The 14,145-nt window shown below is 39.4% G+C and overlaps 2 protein-coding genes across 3 annotated transcripts in view; one reads left to right on the forward strand and one right to left on the reverse strand.

Annotated features, from left to right (window-relative positions):
* The window catches only part of LOC128791250 (protein FRA10AC1), a 33,470-nt gene extending 24,540 nt beyond the window's left edge, over positions 1-8,930 (reverse strand). Inside the window, exons 1-2 of the mRNA XM_053948696.1 lie at positions 8,595-8,930; positions 1,700-1,819 (exon numbers count right to left, since the gene is read on the reverse strand). Of these exons, the coding sequence (XP_053804671.1) occupies positions 1,700-1,723 (24 nt within the window). The 5' untranslated portion in view covers positions 1,724-1,819; positions 8,595-8,930. The remainder of the gene's footprint in view (positions 1-1,699; positions 1,820-8,594) is intronic.
* LGI1 (leucine rich glioma inactivated 1) overlaps positions 1-14,145 on the forward strand; it is a 28,863-nt gene that overhangs the window by 4,664 nt on the left and 10,054 nt on the right. Inside the window, exons 2-3 of one of the 2 annotated variants that reach the window (XM_053948692.1) lie at positions 11,892-12,340; positions 12,728-12,799. In XM_053948692.1, coding sequence (XP_053804667.1) covers positions 12,150-12,340; positions 12,728-12,799 — 263 coding nt within the window. In that variant the 5' untranslated portion in view covers positions 11,892-12,149. Of the gene's footprint in view, positions 1-11,891; positions 12,350-12,727; positions 12,800-14,145 lie in introns of those variants that run through there. The other variant, XM_053948694.1, reaches the window with a different exon arrangement.

The raw sequence follows: 14,145 nt of genomic DNA on the forward strand, positions 1-14,145 counted from the left end.
GTGGAAATTGCATCCCTATTCTCAGCTGATCAATTTGGTAAACAGAATCCCAGTTTAGGCCAAAATGTTAGAAAATACAGCCTAAATAACCTGATTTATTCCCTTAGCTCCACCTCCTATGATGCATATAAGGCCTCTCAACTTCATACACAATTCACAAGATTTTTTTTATTACTGTTGACAGAAGAGCAGCCTTAGTCTTCATTATCATGGACTGAAGTAGTTGAAGTCCTGCGCCACAGTTTATTTGATGGTAGCAGTACTTCCACTCTTAACAATCTAAAGAATCACAGATACATTATAGAGGAACTATAACTGTTTTAATTCCTAATATCTATTTTAGTTTTATTGCCTATGACTACAGAGTTATGTAAGAATCTTATAATACTATCTTGAAAACGAGATTGCTTCATTAATTCATTTTGTTGTAATTAAGGGAACACTCAAAGCATCAACCTTGTTGCTAAAACTTCTGTGTACTTCAAAAAATTTCATGAAAATAAAGTTTTCTGCATGTCCTTGATAAGATGTATAGTGTAAATAATAGCATTATGATCATGTAAAAACTAACAATTCAGTTATGGAAATAATAAATCAGACTTTAATAAAACAGTAATTCTTAGAATCAACTCCCAGTATTATCTTTAAAGTTTAGGCTTATTTTTGCAAAATGTACAGAATTTTACTAAATAAATCCCCTAGAGATATATTATGTAGACTCTTGTCTAGTGTCTTTAATCGTCACTGCTATTTCCACATTTGTTTTGTGGCTAGTGATTTTTGTCTCCAGAGCTTAGTCTGGCAACTCTGCTCAGAACAAAGCTCACTACAAGATTAAACATGCATGTAGGCATGCATAAACTTGAGTAGTGACTAGAGCCTATCAGGAATTTAATTTAAAAGTAATTATCAGTATGTACAAAATATTACTTCTTAGTTTTATCAACCTGCTCTTAAGTAAGTGGAATACAGAAACTGACTCCTCCACCATGTTCCAGTTTTCATTTGAAGATATTTTAGAAATTCATTATGCTTAAATTCCCTGAAGTATGAACTATTTCCTAAGAGAGCAAAGAATGCCTAATCTTTTATGGCTAGATCTGCTTTGGTGGAGAGTGACTGATGGCATCCAATTACATAAATAAAAGAGAAAGGCAAATTTGTTTTTCCAGTTTGATATCAGAATTATTATATAAGATGAAAAAATAATAGAAAAATAATAAGAGAAGGAAAATCTAGTAATGTGGAAATAAATAAAAGAAAACAACTGACAAGCAATGTACTTATTTTCTTTAAATTACATTGTTTCCCACTGGATTTTTTGGAAGGGGGAAAAAAGAATATGTGAGCAAAGTTGAAATCCATTGCATTTTTAAACCATAGTGGAAAAGATATGTGTTCCCTCTTTTCCTGAGGTGCATTTTTGTGCATAATGTCTACCATGTATATGTATTGATAATATTCACTTATGAGAACTGAGGAAAGGTACAAATCATTGACAGGGAATGTTTGGAATCTGAAATCTTCTGCATAAAAAGGTGACAGACAAGTCACTGTCATCTGAATAATGCAAGCAGTTAAGCACTATTTGTGCACTCAGCATTCTATGTAACCTGGAAAAGAAAGGTGCCTGGAAGTCGAAGATGTAATGTTAATAGAGATGTACAGTCTCATTCCTGCAAACATGTTCAGAAAATACCTGTTTTTTAGAGATGTGTTTCATCTTAGAAGTTGATCTCTTAACTCAGGAATCCAGAAGGCCAGTCTGTACTGTGGAGCTGCTAAGATGAGTTCATCACAGTGTTTTCCACTGGTTGTCCTTAAGCAACAAAAATAAATCAGAGCTTATTTGCAGTATACAGTGCTGCAGTCAGTTGTTTGGAATCTCACAGACAGGTTTTAAAAAACTAAGGTATAAGAGCACAATGTAATGCAATGATAACAGAATCGACCCTCACTTTATCTTACTATTTCAGTGGGATTACAGAGTAAAGTAGTACAGTAGCTGCATGTAGAGGCTCTTAGTACCCAGTTGAGGTGATCAGTAACTGATCCTTCAATGAAAACTGAAGGATACAGGGATATAAAAAAGCTGTTCTGAGCACTGAAGCAGGATGAATCAGTTGAAGTTCCTATTTCACAGTTTTTAATGAACATGCTTATAGAGTACGGCTGTGAGACCTCATTTCATTAATAATACCATGAGCCATTCTGCTAGAACTGAGCTTTTATTAGTAAAAGTATACTAATGATCTCCAGGGTTTGGAAATAATAGGGATTATATTTCAAATTAAATACAATTTAATGTTATTTAATCACCAATATCATTAAGACATGAAGTACAGAAATACTATCAACCTTTCTATTGAAAGTATTTCCAGGACACTATTCATTCCATGGCATCTAAATGGAATGGGAAAGATAACTATCCTAAATGGCAACCATTAGTCTAACTTAGTTACAAATATCAAGTTATGATATTTATAGCCAGCAACACTGAGCTGGGCAATATCCACAACTCTAAAAGTAAAAATGTCAGACTCAAAAAAACACAAAAAAAAGTCATCTACTGCAAGTAAAAAGAAATATCGCAGCTTGTACCCTGGGGGAGATCTTGCTACTTGCTGAAACCACATTCAATTTGCAAGTGTAAGTCAAAATGTTAACAGTTACATATCTAGATGACTGCCTTTCTTGAATGGAAACAAAACCACATGGAAGATAAGGGTCAGGAAGTGAAGTGAGATTTGAATGAAAAACATTTCCTTTAGCATTTCATAAAACATGCTGTCAAGTTTGCATTACACTGTCCTTAAATATACTGCTCATAAAAGATGGATTGTGTTATTTAGATTTATATTAGGTCTGGTTTTATACTTTTTATCAATCTTGGTTTAGTAAATCCATGCCACTCTTTCCCTGTAAAACTTTCATTTGAACTTCAGCCTTAACAGAGTATTTGGCAGGTTTCTATAATATGAGTCTGTCAACAAAAGGAAAATACTATTCTGACTGCCTCATTTATCTTAGATATGGTCATAATCCAGTCACAAATGTTAAGAACTAGAAAAAGTAAGAAGACCAGTGAAACATTTTGATATTTTCTTACTTGAAGACATCAATACCTGCAGAAAAATATGCCCATACAACAGAATACTAAATTTTTCTCCCAGTTAAAATGAAGTTAGTATATGAATATTAGCTTCATTAATATATGAAGGTACTGTTGTACTGTGATCTACCACTACAGTATGAAAAACAAAGCCTTAAACTTACGATGACATTCATTACTTGTATTGATTTGCAGTTCAGTCCAGCCTTAAGAACAACACAAATTGTTGTACCCCATCCTTGGAGCCTAAGTGTCTTTATGAAAGGGTATCACAGCCCTGGTCACAGATGCCCATCACATGCATCCCCAGGCATCCTCAGCAAGGAGGGATCTAGCTGTCTTTGGAACATCACCCATTCTGAATCTATAGCAACCCTCCTCTAATATGCAAAGCTATTTTTAGCATCAGGGCAGCCTTGAAAGCAGCAGGTAAAGCATGAAAAGAATGAATAAGTGGTTGTGGTGCTCGCCTCTGAATAGAAGCTATATATAGCTCTTGAGAGAAATCTTAATATATATGTATATATATCATGTGCATATGAAGGGATATCTGCCTCCCTGAGGGGGAAGCAGGGGTGTCAGAAACACAGAGTAGAGCATTATTACTATTTGTGACCTGAGCTGCTATCTAAAGTCATTATTTCCAATTGTTCTGTTTCAGAAAATAAATTGTTAATGGAATTGGGTATCTTTGATCCAGTCTTTATTTGCAATGAATGTATAGCCTTCATTTCCCTGAGTGAAGAGAAAATTGAACAGCAGGAGACTATTTGCAGTTCCAAGCTCTTTTCAGCCATTACTTGCTCCAAGAAATTCTCTAGCGAATTTCTCAGGTCTCCCTTTCCATGCCTAGGAGCCAACATCTCAGTTTCTGTGATTTTAACTGTTCTCTTGAGTTCCCAAACCTGGTGGGGTTTTTTTGGTTTTTTTTTCGGTTTGTGTTGGGTTGGTTTTTGTGGGGTTTTGGTTTTTTTTTTTGGGTTTTTTTTGGGTTTTTTTTGTTTTTTGTTTTTTTTTTTTGTTTTGTTTTTTTTTGTTTTGTTTTGGTTTGTTTTGTTTTGTTTTGTTTTTTTTTGTTTTGTCCTTGTCTTTTACTCTTATATATTCATCCATTTGCTTCCTAAAAAAATCTTGGGAAAAAAGGCCACATGTGCCTTTGTTTAATCAGTACTGTGTGCCACTTATTTAGCTGGGGAGCTATATTGCTTCATGAAGGAGCTTATTACTTCTTACTGATGTGTTATATTGAGGCTGGGAATTAGGCCCTCCAGTTTTAATGACTCTTTGCCTAAATCACAAGGGCAGCAACAGTGGAAACTTACAGATGCCTACAAGTGATTGGTGTCAAAAAGAAAGTCAGCTGTATTTGGATAGTATTTGGATTATTGTTTTAGAAAAGGAATAATTAGGTATAATTTTGAACTTAAAATGTGAATGTTACCGTGTTCAAGGTTGGGAAAATCCTTTAGGTTCTGAGCAGTCATAATTAAAACGTGTATTTCTCTGTTGCTATGAAAGTTATATTTAAAACTACTGTCAGTTCTTAGATAAAGATGTGTTGGTTTTGTTCTCCCACTGCAGAGGGAAAGGGCCAGCAGCCAAAAGAGCAAATCTTTTCTTAAGGCTGTACTAAATATGTAGCATATTGGCATATGAGCAAACAGATGTAATGAAATTTTCAGCCCTCTGAAGTCTCCTCTGCAGGGCAAATGTGGTTTATAAGAAAAAGGGACCTTGGAGTTCAGCTTGGTGCAGTACTTGATGGAGAATCTGTGCTAGGCTTGTGCAGTAGTAGCGTGCCAGCCATAATGTAGGGTGGCAGATTTGGTATTTACTTAAGGTGAAAAGGATTAACTCTTACTGAAATAAAGTATTTTTCCAAATTTCTTGAGTTGTTGAGAACAATAAAAACATCAGTAAAATACACTTGCAGAGCTATCACCACCAACCCCTTAAAATGTTTCAGTGCTGATCCAAATCTTTGCTTTGTGAAGCGTGTCAATTAGCAATGATGAAACAATAATATGCATTTGATGAGTCACATCCTTCCTATTGTGCAGTTCATTATGTCCATGGCACTCCAGCAAGGCTTCTACTTGAAGTATTTCAGTGACTTCAGTGCTGCTGAGATTTATTTCATTGTAAATTATTCAGGACATAGAAACCTGTTTTTAACAAGTAAAGAAAGCCTGTTGTCTCTGCCATGTAACAAATACATTTTCTATGTCCATTTAAATAAATAATATTTTGTTACTTCTTTTCTGCCTGCAAAATGACAAGGAAAATTAAAGACAAGTTTATAAAGATTAGAATAATTCTTCACAGAGCCAATGCCATGAAAAAGTACAGAAGGGCATGTAAGATAGCACAGGTCATGGAAAGGATTTTGTAACACTCTGTTTTTAATTAGCATCTTGGCACACTGGAAGAGCTCAGACATTTTTCCATGAAGAAATGTATTATAGACTTTTCTAGCTGCCAATTAAATGGCATTTAGCTACACTGACAGTAGTATGTTGTTTTGCGTCTGCAGAAAGCGCTTGCTCATGCTAGAAAATCTGGGACATTTTGTTTTGTATACAGGGTTCTTACTGGACTGACTTTTCTATCCATCGTATTTTGAATGTAGGCATGAAGGATACCTTCTATGAATAAATACCAAATTAAGAGTACAAGGAGGTGGCAGAGTGGAGAAGATAATTGTGAAATGTCAGTTTGTATACACCTGTTGAAAGTCTGTCCTCCAGTTAAATGATAATTTTTAAACAATGGTAGCTAAATACTGGGGTGTTTTATGAGGTTCATATTTTGTCCTGTTTGGTAGGGACTGATGTAATTTGTCACCAGTTCTGTCCTATGATTCATTTAAATATGAGCGTTTGTAACATGAAACTGCCCCTCAAGTGTGCAGCTCCCTATGCATTTTCTCTTACAGTGAAACCAATGCTCTCTGCCCACTCCTGTCCTCAACTGCTTGTTCTGGCTCTGGCAATTTTGGAGGGGTTTGGGGGGGGGGGAGGGAGGGGGGTTTGAAAGATTTGGGCTTGTTTTGCTTGTTTTCTGGTTCTTTTACCAGCTAATTTATTTAATCCAGTTTAGAGAATAGCATTAGAACAGAAACACCAGCAGTGATCTGTGGAAGAGAGCAGAATCAATAGTACTTGCAAGAGTTGGGAAGAGAGAAACCATCCTATTAAGGAAAGTGTTGCGCAGAAATGTGTTCTTAAAATCACCATGCCAGTTCTGAAAAAGCTGGCAATTACAAATTAAGCATAGATTCTCTCAGTAGTATCATGGTTCTAATGTCTGATAGAGCTATGTAGAGGGAAAAAGGGCAAAAAGTAACTTGCATATTTGAACAAGAATTCTCCTTGCTGAGAGGTTCATATAGAGGGCACTTAATCTTACAGTAGGATGTATGCTAGGTGGTGTGATGGCAGTTCCACTGAAATGGATGGACATGTTGACTGTCTCAAAAGTGTCCCCATTTCCAACACGGGAGAAGTTGATTTTCCCTATGTAAATTACAGGCAAATTTTCATGAGAGTTGTCTTGAAAGATTGAAAAAAAAAAATCCAGATTTCTGCAGCAGGTGGAAATCTCATGTTCTTTTATACTGTTTCCTTTCTTACACTTCCCCCTATATTAGGTGTGGTATCAGTTCCTGCTGTGAACCATGAAGTAGCACAGCTTCATAAATCTTTGAATTGGGCTTTGGTTTGCTCTTGACCTTGTATGTTTGCCCTTTCATTTCCCCTCCAACTTTAAATATCAATTGTTAGCATTTTCAAGGCAAAACATAGACAATAGAAGCAAAGCAAAAACTATTTGTGTAGGTCTGGAGAAAAGTGGCTGGTTATCAGGAGAGCAGTTAATGTGATGCTGCTGGGTTGGGTGCTGCAAAGCACACTGGTTTATAACAGACCTTAGAAGCAAACGAAGCATCAAGAATCATAAGGGTGTTGAAAGTTCTTAGTTGCAACAAAATAAGACCTAGAAGTAGATTAATTTTGCCTAGCTTCCCTTTGAAAGAAATACACTGTGCATCTATTTTTCTTAAAGAGAGATCATTCAGATATCAGTACATCTCTCCTGACATATTTTTTGTCATTGGTCAAATTCTGGTGTACTTAAACCAGCAAGCAGTTCCAGAGACACCTGCACATTCACCAGGACATGCTCAGTGGAGCAGGTGTTGTACATCACTCTGAAATTTTGGCCATGAGAGCTCACTTCAGAGGTGATCGCTTTTAAGTCCACAGTGAACTGTGAACTGGCTACTTTACGTAAGGGAAAGGAGACCACCCTCCAAGTCTTTCTTTCCTCCAAAGCTGGCAGCAGTTAAGCACCCATTTCCTTGGCTTTTTGACACAGGGACTTGCCTGGTTGTTCTGCTTTTAATGAAACTGGTATAATAAAGAAGGATACCCATAATACAAACCTGTATAGACAGGATAGGGCAAAGTCAGCAGAACTTTCCAAATAAAAAGGTTTGGGCAGTCTTGTGATCATTCCGAAGCTTGTCTGTGTTATGAGCTGTTGTAAAGGCATCTCAAGTTTTATTATGCCTAACCTGCAGAAGGCCTCTTCCTGGCAATGACTCTTGGTGCCAGATCCACCAGGAAGCATAGTCTTTTCAGAACTGTTTAGAATTCACAAGACTTAGTTTTGTTTATTGAAAGTACAGCCTCATTCTCAGCTGCTTTAAATTTGCCATTTGCTGCAGAATTTCTTAAAAGGGTGGAGCCAAGAGAGCAAAAACTCGGATTCATGAGGTATTTGTAGGAGTCTTTGATCTCAAAATCCTTCTGCTCCAAACACAGTGGTAACATAGCAATGACAATGTTTTGTTCTTTAGGAGACTGGTGAATACCGGGTGTGATTTGGGCTGTTGCCCATCTGTGTGGTGTAATATTATGGGCTTAATACCAAGCACAGTAAAATCTCATCATCGCCATCGGTGGATTTTGGATTAGGCTGCGTATGTGCAGGCAGCTCATTCTGAACAGAGAAAAGGCAACACAGTTTCCTAACAGCAGGATGAAATCAAAAGTAACTTTAACAGGATATGGATCTGCAAAGGGAACTGTACTGAGCATAAAATCACAGAAAGCTTATTCAAATTTTGTCATATGTTGGTAATGAAAACATTCTAGTCTAATGCAAATATAAATACAGTTATTGGCATGGAGTTAATACCTCGAAAAACATTAAATGTTTTTTAAAATATTTTTTGTTCTATGTTCTGACCATTTATGTTTGCTGTCCTCAAATATTTTAGCAAACAGGTTTACTTGTATAAGTATTACTATTTTAACCAGATATTGGAGAATATGTGCTAAAATATATGCGTATATAACAATAACAATAATGATGATGATGATGATGATGACGATGATGCATATGTTTGCTCTAGAAACGAAGCCATGGAAGTTGTGCCAAGTCTGACCAAAGAACACAAACAGTGATGGGTGGTGAATACCTCTAGTGGCAGCAGGCGAAAGTAGATTTGACTGTCATATACTTGCACCGAGATTTTTACTAGGTGGTTAATATCATCAAAATTGTCGTTACGAGACAATTTGGATACATTGGAAGAAACAGTTTGTTTCTTAGGACGCAGAGCGTGGGAAACCATCGGTCCCTAAGGCGTACTTGGCTCTGGTCAACCCCGGAGAGGTGAAACATGACGGCACATTCGTGCAGGGCACACTGCGGCCGCTCGGCGTGGGCCCGGGAGCTCCTCTCCGCCGCCGCAGCGCGGGCTGGCTCCGCAGGGGCCGCGGGGCCGCGGCAGGCGAGGGGCGGCCCTGGCGCTCCCTCGGGCCCGGCCTCGCCCCCGCCCGGCCTCGGCCGCTCAGCGCGGGCGCCGCCCGCGGCCGCCGCGTTGCCGGGATACGGGGCCGCGGCGAGGCGGTGGCGCGGGGCCCGCGCCGGCCCCGAGCGGTGTCCCTCAGCCGGTGACCCCATGCGGTGTCCCCCTGCAGTGTCCCCCTGCCCGGGCCGGAACGCGCCGGACCGCTGGCCCCCGCCGCAGCGCGGCAAGGTGCGGGGTTTTCGGCTAGAACGTCAAGTGATGGGAAGCAGACCGAGGAACGCATCCACAACTCCCTCATCCCCCCTGCTGGAACCTTGCAGAAAGAAAAATAAATGAATTCTGAATCCCATTGTGCCTACTCAGTACCTGAAACACCCGGGAAAACAAGCAGGGACCGAGAGGCAGGCGCTGGTCCGTGAGCGCAGCAGGCCGCTGCCTGCTCCGCTGGCCCGCAAACAAACAGCGATGGCATCGGCAAAGGGTGAGCCAAGTGTCGCCGGGCTGGACAGAAGCTATGCCACTAAAAATCCATGAGCCACTTTGGTTTTACACTGCTGCATGGCAGGAAATGAGATGCTGAGCTTGGCAGAAAAGGACCCTAGAAAATGTGATTATGCCTCTCTTTTGATGGGGCTGTTATAAATATTCATAATATTGCAATTTTGGAAAAGCAGTTGTTTTGGCATGTGGTTTGGAATAGAAAACTAACTTCCAGGCGGTTCTCTGCATGGACAAAACTGGAGTCAGGTTACTGCTCTGCTGCAGAATGTGCTTTTGTTACCGAAGAAAACACTACACTGCAAAGTTTTCAGGAGGTTCACAATGTGGTTGGAGTATTAATTAAAGAGAAATGCCTAGGTAATTGATGGCGGATTTCAGTGAATGAGCCAAAGGAAATGAAACACCGGGTTTCACCATCAATGGCAAAATATTGCCATGGCAATGGGTGGCTTTGCCAGGAATAAACAAACAAACAACAACGGGCCTCTTTCAGGAAAAAAGAGAGAATTTTCTGTTCTCACCTCACCATGTCTGTGCCATTGGACATCTTGGAGGGGAGAAGATAGTGTAGCCTACTTACGCAAGTAGGTTCCCTCTCAAATCCAGCTTCCCTCTCAGTAGGTACAATTAGATCATTTCCAGAGCAAGAAGTCACCTTCATACTGGGGGATGGGAAGGCATCATCATTTGCTTAATAATGATTTCAGTGCCTTGGCTACTGTAATTACTTTCCATTTTCTTACAGAAGGTGGATGGGCTCAGAAATAACCCAGGTTTCTGCCACTCTTAGCTGATGCTGCTTCAGGGAGGGACTGCTGACAGGGGAGGTTTTCTTAGGAGCAAAAGCTTTCTGGACATTCCTGGCTGCACCCAGTCCCTCAGAGGACGCAGTCCCACCACCTGGTGTGAGCTCTGGGTGTCTGCCCTCATCCCTGGGAGATGGACCTCAGCCACCACCCAGTCAAGGATTCAGCAGTGCTGGAGTCCTGCCTTGTATCCATAAGCTGAATTTCTTGCAGTTTTGCAGGCTGTTGTTCTGCCCATAGCCTATCAAATCCCAGGTGTGCACCTGGATATTCACTAAGGCCTTGCTGGGATGGTTCCTGAGGAAGACATACATGGCCTGATGTTGATCTTGTGATTTTGTGACTTGTAGAGCAGGAGCAATGGGCTAGAGCCAGGTGGCCTTGTGAAATCAAAGGAAGGGTAACCAGAAGTCAAAAGAGATCTCCTCATCAGGAGGTCTGGTGTCCCCTGGTGAGGAGACAGCATCCATGTGAAGGAGCTAATAGCGAGCCTGACTGTAATAAATGTTTGTACCACTGGGTTGACCCCAGTAGTGTTTGTAACCTGTCTTATGTAAACAGTCCAACAGGGAAGTGTAAAGACCTGTTAAAGTTTGCAAAACTTGTCTAATAGCAATACTATATTGAACAAAATCCATCCTGTGTGGCTTCCCAGCCATTTGGCATTTGTTAGCTTTGTCTTACCATTCTTAATAAATACTTAGGTGCTGCTTAAGTTTCCTATAAAATATTTAATGTAATTTGCAGTAAAGTCTTCAGGCTGAGGACTGTATCTGCCAGAGCACTCATACCACACCTAGCACTCATTTCGATTGCAGCCTCCAGGCAGTATTGTAAAGGTTCATTATTACTAGCAGGATCTGTCCTTATCCTGTCACTCTTCAAAGAAGGTCCATTCTTAACTACAGGTTTAACACAGCTGGTATTTAAATGACAATTTTCTTTTTTTCCATCTAAAAGAATCAAATCAGTTCCAAGAAAATACGTTTTTAAATTAATGTTGTTCATATAGAACTGTGCTTGATCCACCTATGCCTTCATTTAACCAGCTCAGAAAACAGGCAACAAATAAGAAGCATTCTTTTTCTGAGGAAAAAAAAAAAAAAAAAAAAAAAAAAAAAAAAGCTGTATTTGGGGTCTATTTTGCATGAGAAAATATTTTGTTTAGGAGTGACAGTCAAAGGCATTTTCTCATACATTGTAATATTTTCCATGTGTGGCAGCTTGTTTTTCAGTGGTACAAATATGTGTAATAAAGGCCGAGGATAAAAATGAATCTAACAGTTTTTGCAGCAATTTTTATTTGATTTCATTTTCCTGTTGATACTGCCATTAGTTCTGTTGCTTGCAATATGTGAAGCATAATTTTGAAAGGTTCATGAGGTTGTAGGGATCCAGTAAGAGATGACTGATTTCTCCCCCACACACATATACTCCACCCCACACCCGCTCACCCACCCACCAGCAAAACATAATGCTGTACTATTTTTGGAAACAGGGAAAGGGCCTCCCTGTGAAAACAGAAAGCAGTGTATTTCTCAGTTACATCACTTTGCAATCTAATGCTGTGTTGTGCTCAGTGTTTTTGTGGTGATGCAAGTCTTTTTTTTCTTTCCTCTTTTTTTTTTTTTTTTTTTTTTTTTTTTTCCTTCAGCCGGTTGGATTTTCCCCATCTTACAGCACCTCGCAGGTCTCTTCTCTGAGCAGTACGTTGCCTGAGTGAGTGGAAACATACAGATCAGCTGCAGGTTTCTATCTACAAAAACAGAGTGAAAGAGAAAGAAAAGGGTTGGGAAAGCAGAGACAAATATTGACCTGGACTTAGAGAAAGACATCCAATGGCTGAATAAAGAACCCTGTTCATGTTTTGGGATATTCTTTCAACTGGCTGGAACGAGAGCGGATCAAAAGAATGGGAAATGCCAGCAGACCCTTTAGAAGAATTGCTTATTTCTTATGCCTTTTATCTGTGCTTTTGCTGACTGAAGGGAAGAAACCAGTGAAGCCAAAATGTCCTGCCTGGTGTACTTGTACCAAAGATAATGCTTTATGTGAAAATGCCAGATCTATTCCTCGCAGCGTTCCGCCTGATGTTATCTCACTGTAAGGGCTGTAAGCATTTGGTTATTTAATTTATAATTTAAAATGAACTCGGATGTGTGGTGTTCTCAGTGCATACAGAAGGATGCTTGCTGCAGGGAGTACCTCCAGCATTCAGAATCATCAGCTAATGTGTTAAAATTGTGCTGCATGCTTGAATCCTGATTTTTATATCTCTTTCATCTATCTGTCTGTCTGTCTGTCTATGTATGTGCACATATCTCATTTTATACCTTGTGTATACATGAAACCTGTCACATTATATTTGGGGGGGGGAAGGTAATTTTTTTTACTTATATAAATAAATCTCTCTGTGATGACTAGATCAGTATTATAACTATGGATATATGAGGCTACATTAATGTACGGTTGTTTTTTTCTTCTTTACAGATCCTTTGTGAGATCTGCTTTTACTAAAATCCCAGAAGGGAGTTTTTTGCTCACACCATCTCTGCAGCTTCTGTGAGAAATATTTATATGATACAATTTTTGTTATGAAGTGTATACTTATTCATAAATATTTCAGAAAGGGTCTTAGTATTAATTGTATAAGAAACAGCAGCAGAAGATTTATTAGATCATAAAATACATGACTTTTGAGCAATTTGATAGTGCATGTTTAATTTTTACTTAGAATTTTGCAAGGCTGTCTGTTGTCAGTACTACTTTGAATGCTTACATGCTGAAGCTTTTGGTGACAGAATGCATGTTATCTTAATTATACTTTAATTAACATTACAGTAAGGACTCAAGTGTTGCAACAACTATTCTTGTTTATTTTCTGCATTCCTGGGACCTGATCCCAGTATAAAGCTGTCCATTTGCAACTCCCATCGACTGTGAGCTCAGAACCCCTCAGATCAGGCCCGTCATTGCAGTGGGACAGGTCCTCAAGTCCTTTTCCATGTAAAATTGGTATTGACTTCTGTGGAAGTTTAGTCACTTCAGTGGGAGTTTGCCTTCATAGTACCTGGATTTGACCCTGTTTGTTATTTCATGGCCTTAAAACTAATGACAATTTTCTTCTAATTAAAGACTGAAGTGGTTATTTCAAAATCAAATACTGTGATGAGGTATACACAGAAAGTGAATATTTTGGGATGTTTAGCTGTATTTCAACATAGGATTTTTACAGGCTCACAGGCTTTCCTAGAAATGTGGGCATGCGATTATATAATTGTGAGCTATACAGAGGTAGAGGGGGTGTAACCTGAACTGTTTATAGTGGATGTGCTGCCAGCCTGACACACACCCAGATTTGTCTCAGAAATCCGGCAAGGCAGACTCCCCAGTGTGATCAAAACCAAAATCGGATGTCTGTCCCAAACCGCCTTCCGTGTGCTCTGGATGTGGTCAGAGGTGTAATGCTGATGTACTGGAGCTCTCTGGCTGTTAAATTAAACTGGTGGCATACCGATAGCTGAAGCCCTGACCCTGGCTGTACTCTGCTACCTCAAGTGGAGCTGATAAGGAGGTGCAGACATACTGTACAATTTTGGATACAGGGTAAATAGGTAAATGCAGTTACTATGGAAACCTAAATGCTTTTCCATGGTGCTTTATTCCAGAGAAGCTTTTTTCAGGTGGTCACAGATCACAAAAGAGACACATTTCACATAATTGCTGCAATGAGCCTTTCAAAGGAGAGGAATAAAAAAGCAGCAGCACTGGTGCTGCTGTATCTGAAGAGAGTGAGTAGGACATCATCTCTCTTGGCTACGATACACCACCTACACTTAGCAATCCCACTGCAAAGCAGGCAGATTTGGGCATGGTAGTGTAGGACAGACACATCTTATTTTGAGTTA

The sequence above is a fragment of the Vidua chalybeata genome, chromosome 8 (genome assembly GCF_026979565.1).
Source record: "Vidua chalybeata isolate OUT-0048 chromosome 8, bVidCha1 merged haplotype, whole genome shotgun sequence".
Taxonomy (NCBI): domain Eukaryota; kingdom Metazoa; phylum Chordata; class Aves; order Passeriformes; family Viduidae; genus Vidua; species Vidua chalybeata.